The following is a 6498-nucleotide window of genomic DNA, read 5'->3' on the forward strand; positions in this document are numbered from 1 at the left end:
ATTGTTTCCTGCGTCACAGAAGTGCAAGTGAAACTTTGTTTTTGGCTCATTTTAACAGTTTTATGAGATAAATAACCCTTAAAAGATTTGAAACAACACAGATGTAAAGCTATATAGTGATTATTTAGAAGTTTAATGGGAATTATTGGCTAACACTTGGCTGGAACAGAGCAAAGGGTCACTGACCAACACCGCCATCTTGTGGCGGTTTGTTTTAACAGCATTTCAACACCTAAGAAAATGTTTCCGCTCTTCTTGTGCAGTGATGCGACTGCAGAGTAAAATACGTTCCACCTGTTTGTGGTTTCACATCAAGCAGTGGTGGAAAGCACGTTTAATAAAGTACATTTACTTTGCTATGGTTTATAGGCTACTTTAAAGTAGCTTCACCAACTGCAACATTACACCAATGAACATATTAATGCATCAATAATTACAATCTAATAATGTATATTATTCTGAAATGGGACGCTGCATAATAAGCACTTTGACTTTTGGTACTTTAGTTTCACTGAGAATACTTTAGTACTTTTACTCAAGTTAAGTTTTGAATGCATGACTTTTATTATATATATATATATATATTTCTACTCTGTAGTATTGCTAGTTTTACTTACATACCAGATCTGAGTACTTCTTCCACCGCTGTAGACACGCTAATATCTCAAATGTAACGATAAAAAATGCAAAATAGAAAAATGCATGTAATGTGTTCAGCTTTTTAAAAACTTCTTTTAGAAACATTGACTGGTTTTGTATTGTTGCATTATGTAAAAGTCATAGCAGCTTATGTGACAGATGAACGTGAACCTTGACAATAAATCTAAATTAACATTTCTCTTAATAGCCAATAATAAGGGACCCAAACCATGGAAAACAGCCCCAGACCAAAAGTATATGGACGTATAGAATAATACATGGTTTCATTTATTTATATCACACTTTTACATTTGTTTAATTGTTTTTTGCAAGGGTAGCAGGTTTTTCCTGGTCTGTTTTATTGACTTTCCACTAACTCGAATGGCTAAATAAATCATTTTTTTCTTTTTTCTTGTGTTAAAATGTGAATACATGAACACATATACGACCCAAGAAAGTACAGAAAGTAAGACGGGGACAAAAACCAAAGGGGACAAAAGCAAACTAAGGAGAATAACAAAAGGTTTAGACTGAAGAGTATAAAAGTAAGAAACAGAAGAGCAGCACAATGGATGATGAAACTCTTCCTGCACTCTATCAAACCTGCTGAACAGCGCACGAGCGCGTCTTGCGTAACGCTGGTGTGAGTTCAGGTCTATCCTCCTGCTCACATCCCTTCATTAACGTTATCATTTCATCACAGCTCAGTTTGTACAGAGCGGGGTAGTGTCTCCAGCGGGGCCACACCTCCCCTGCAGCTCTGGATTGGCCCTCCGTGTCCTCACATACACCCCCCCAACAACAGTTGCTCCACTCCAGTTCCGCGTTGCAGAGCCTTTAAATCCTGCAGCATTTTCCTCCAACTTCTACTCTCTCTCTCACTGGAACGCCACCATGTCCGACCAAGGAGTCTTCGACACCAACGTGGTGACCATGACCACGTTCGTCATGGAGGAGGGCAGGAAGGCGAAGGGCACCGGGGAGCTGACGACGCTGCTCAACTCGCTGTGCACGGCGGTGAAGGCCATCTCCAGCGCCGTGCGTAAAGCCGGCATCGCCCACCTGTGAGTTAACGACCCCCCCCCCCAACTGAGGAGAAGACTCCGTTGTTTCTCTCTTTACGCAGTTGTTTTGCAGACTCGTGCATCCACGTTGGCAACAAACTGAGCCGGAGATTCAGGTTCTCAGTGGAGCCAATCAGGAAGCGCTACGCCCACTTTTTATGGTTTATTTATTTATTTCAACAAAACTAATGTTTAGTGTTTATTATGTGCAGACTTAAGCAATCAATGTATTTGTGCAACACTACTGTTTTATTTCCTTGTTTTGCCTTTTTGTTCTCTTCAGTTTTAATGTAATTAAATTAATTATTATTATTATTATTATTATTATTATTATTATTATTATTATTATTATTATTATTATTAATATAGCATTACTATGCGCTGTGTTGGACTTTAACTCTGCTTTACTGACGCCGTCTTACTGTATCTACTACAAAAATAGACTTATCCCCTAAATATTTAAGTTAATGTACATTTTATATTTTTGTATTGTTTGCATGAATTCTAATCCCTGCTCTAAACTTTTCTCGCTGATTATTCTGATTCAGACTCAATCTCACACTAAGAGTTTAGAAATGCAGCGTCATGCATCACTGGCACACTTCATTGTCCTCACTTCCTTCCTCTTCACTGGAGACTAGTTATGATTTGATGCCAGTAAAACGTGAACAAAGCAGTAGAGCGCGTTTAAATAACCTTTTTGTCAGTTAACGTACAGAGACAAACAAAATGGAAACTTTCAGAGAGCTGAACAAAAATCCACAACAGTGGATTTGTTCGTGCACACTTCTACACTGATCTGGTTTTGTGTTTGTTTTATGTCTCCTCAGTTATGGCATCGCCGGCAGCACCAATGTGACGGGCGACCAGGTGAAGAAGCTGGACATTCTGTCCAACGATCTGGTCATCAACATGATCAAGTCGTCCTTCACCTCCTGCGTGCTGGTGTCTGAGGAGAACGAGAAGGCCATCATCATAGAGCCGGAAACCAGGGTGAGCGTGACCGGCGGAGACGTTCTAGCTGTTGGAACAGAACTGGGAATCCTCTGTTTTGAGGTTCCTTTGGACCCCGCTGAGCTTGAGGAAACCGGCTCTCATTTAATTCGGATCTTATCTCTGAAATGACCCGTCGGCAAATGAAAAAACAGGATCATCCAGTTTTTTTTAAAGTGTTTTTCGGATCTTTTCCTCATGGGATCTTATCTCTTATAACCGGTTCAGTAAAACAAAAATTAAAGGTCTTGGGTTTCACTTCCTGTCAAAATACTTGGTAAATAAAAAGTACTTCCATTACTTGTCAACAAGTACGAGTCAAACTCTTGCACAAAGTTCACTGTGTAGTTTCAGACCTGGAGGAGAACTGTGGAGCTGTTTTTCTAAGAGTACGTCCCTGTTTAGTTTGTCTCGTGCGGCACATTCCTGCCGCTGATCTGATGCACCGACAAAAGCCTGGTAGCTGGTGCATGCGGATCGCAAATGATGCAGGATTCAAAAATGCTTTTTAAAAACCTGCTTTGCGAATGCTTTATGATGAATGGAAATGCGTTTAGCACCTAAATTTGACCTCAGGGATGTACACACACACACACAACACGTTTTTTGGTGAGCATCGCTGAATGTGAACATAACTTGTTTTTCAGGGTAAATACGTGGTGTGCTTTGACCCTCTGGACGGCTCCTCCAACATCGACTGTCTCGTCTCCATCGGAACCATCTTCGCCATCTACAAAAAGGTACGAACACAAGTTTAAATACACGAAAGTGTCTCTGTTCTTTTCCCCTATTCACTGTCTTTGAGTGAATCTTTAATCTCACACTGATGTAGTGTTACCCCCTCAGAGTTTAATCATCCATCCTAAGAAACAAGGTCTCCACTTCTCAAACTAGTCTTTTATGGCAAAACATTCCTATTAAGTGGCAGTTAAAGTGTAAGGTGTGATAAATGGATATTAAATAGTTGGAACAGACACTTTTTTATTTCATAGCTGCACGTGAAGAATCTAAAAACTATTGTCAAACTGATTCCTTTATGATAGATAATCAATAATAAATAAAGGAATGATGAGTTTAAACTGTCCCCTCAGTACACAGACGATGAGCCGTGTGAGAAAGACGCCCTGCACCCCGGCAGGACGCTTGTGGCGGCCGGCTACGCCCTCTACGGCAGCGCCACCATGATGGTGATCTCCACCGGCCAAGGAGTCAACGGCTTCATGCTCGACCCAGTTAGTATTTGTTCAACGCTGTTTCATTGGGAAAGAGCACTCGGTGTACAGAAACACACAAACGTGAAGGCTTGTCCCTCCATGCTTTGGTATTTTTCCTCCCGGTTTCATTCCACGCAAACCTTTTTATTTTATGTTTATGAGTTTGTTGTAAAACCTGTTCTTCTTTTTGCTCATCAGGCAATTGGCGAATTCATCCTGGTCGATCGGGACGTGAAGATCAAGAAGCGCGGCAAGATTTACAGCGTGAACGAAGGCTACGCGATGCACTTTGACCCGGCGGTGACAGAGTACCTGCAGAAGAAGAAGTTCCCTCAGGTAACACTGACGTCCATCATAGTAGTGTTTGTACATTATTTATTAACCGGGGTCAGCGGGCGTGAATCAACATGCATTAGACATGCAACATGTCAGTGTTTGCCAAGACTGCAGACGCTAATGAGTAGTTTTATTCAAATGTAGCTCTTTAAGTTGCTTATTATTAACATTTTAAATGACTGCAGGATGGCACGGCGCCGTACGCCGCCCGGTACATCGGCTCCATGGTGGCAGACGTCCACCGGACGCTGATGTACGGAGGCATCTTTTTATACCCAGGAAATGTGAAGAGCCCCCAAGGAAAGGTAACGAGTCCCACCGCTGCTCCCACACACACGTCAATCTATTACATATGAATGTTTTAAAGACCTTTAAATACATGATCCGAAATCTCAAATGAGCCACCTTGAAACAAAGTGAACGGCACAATAATATAAGTTTATGGATGTTGTGTGAAAGACGAGAGCCTCCATTGAGAAAGTTGCATATTTAAGATGAGAGGTCCACCTCCTGTAGCTTACACACATGTGAATAAGCTTAAAGGATGAAGCTGAAAAATACAGATTAAGTAAATACCGAATAATTGAAAAGGTCAATAATTGGTTAAAACTGCTGGGCGCTGTAGTTTTTAGCAGACTATAGTGCGTTTATTGTAATAATAAACTGAAGTGTGGACTATTTTCAGATAGATTTGGTATGCTATGTATTTACAGCAGCCGTATAGCGCTTGTGGGTTCATCTCAAAATAAACTACAGCGTCCATGTTCATCCTAAAGAAGGAACATGTCACTCAGTGCTGCAGTGTGTGTGTGTGTGTGTGTGTGTTAATAGTTTTTGGACAGCGGCAGCAGAGCTCTACGGCACAGAGGAGTGAGATACGTTGTCAGGATGACTTCATGGTTGTCATTTGTAACATGAGAGCAAACTGACGAAAGTGTCACAATGTCGTTTCTTCACTCTCCACATCCTGCCAGCGTTTGCAAGACTGAGCCAAACCTGATGTTGTCACATTTGGTTTTTTAAATGGTAGAAAGCACCTGACTTGTAATGCAGAATAATGTTTTCAAAGTGCGAAAAAGGTTTTTCTTAACACACACAAGAAGGAAAGAAATCCAGGCGCTAAGTTTTGATTCGTTAAGGTTTCTCCCTGTTTCTTTGTCTTAATTTCACAACTTTTCAAATCTGTCTTAAAGCAATAATCAGGTGTCCACATGAACGTTGAAACAGGTTTTTCTTGCTGCAATCATTCGTCATTAGGAAAATATCTGTCGATGGGGAAAGAAAAACCTGTTTCTGTGTTTACCTGAATATTGTCTCGTAAAATTGTGAAATAATTCTTTAACTGTTGGTACTTTTAATGCTGTATTCTGAGTAAAGACGAGTAATAAATACAGTAAAAGAGGGAGAGGCAGTCTCATGAAAGCTCTAAACCATCCAGAGACTTGTAAACTGGTAATTAAATGTGGGATTATTATATTGCTTTTGTAGAGTTTGACATTAGTTCCAGAAACTAAACTTCCCTCCTCTTCCTCCCAAGCTGCGGCTGCTGTACGAAGGCAACCCCATGGCCTTCATCATGGAGCAGGCGGGCGGCATGGCCTCCACCGGCTTGGAGCCCATTCTGGACATCCAGCCCGACAGCATCCACCAGCGGGCTCCCGTGGCCATGGGCTCCCCCGAGGACGTCCTGGAGTACGTCTCCATCTGCCAGAAACATGCCAAGAAGAAGTGAAGCCGCACCGACTCGCTCTCACGACCGACGCCGTTTGGCGAGAAAGGAAAAAAAAACTTGTATCTCCAAACTGGAAGTCTGCCTCACTTTGAGCTTGATGTAGATGAATCTTATGGAGTTTGAAGTCTGGGGGGGTTTCTGAGTTAAATAACTACATTTGGAGTCACAACTTTTTTTTTTTTTTTTAATTCCATAACGGCAATGTTGATGTTCTGCTGACGGATAAAAGAAAGAAGGTTCAGTAGAAACATGAAAACTGTGACTCATGAGCTAAATAACACACACATTCCACAAAAACAATTCCCAAAGAACACAAATGTGCCAAAAAAACCCCACAAATGAAGACTTTTATTCTTCCTGTTTACCTCCACTTGTGCCTTTTTATTACAAATAGAATAAACATGTTCTAGTCATGTGAAGGACCAAAAACCAAAACCTCTGCAACAAAACGTGATGCCTTTCATAATGTGAACAACTTCTGTTTCTGGAATGATGAAGTCTCAATAAATCCAAATGAGTC

At 41.2% G+C, this 6498-nt stretch overlaps 1 protein-coding gene across 1 annotated transcript; it reads left to right on the plus strand.

Annotated features, from left to right (window-relative positions):
* The first annotated feature begins 1088 nt into the window (after positions 1-1088).
* On the plus strand, positions 1089-6498 carry fbp1a (fructose-1,6-bisphosphatase 1a). The gene is made up of 7 exons (XM_079161261.1): positions 1089-1703; positions 2534-2696; positions 3344-3436; positions 3788-3928; positions 4109-4246; positions 4432-4551; positions 5784-6498. Exons 1-7 carry the CDS (start codon positions 1534-1536, stop codon positions 5976-5978), a joined length of 1020 nt encoding a protein of 339 aa, XP_079017387.1. The 5' UTR covers positions 1089-1533; the 3' UTR covers positions 5979-6498.

This window comes from Pholis gunnellus, assembly GCF_910591455.1.
Source record: "Pholis gunnellus genome assembly, chromosome: 6".
Lineage (NCBI taxonomy): Eukaryota > Metazoa > Chordata > Actinopteri > Perciformes > Pholidae > Pholis > Pholis gunnellus.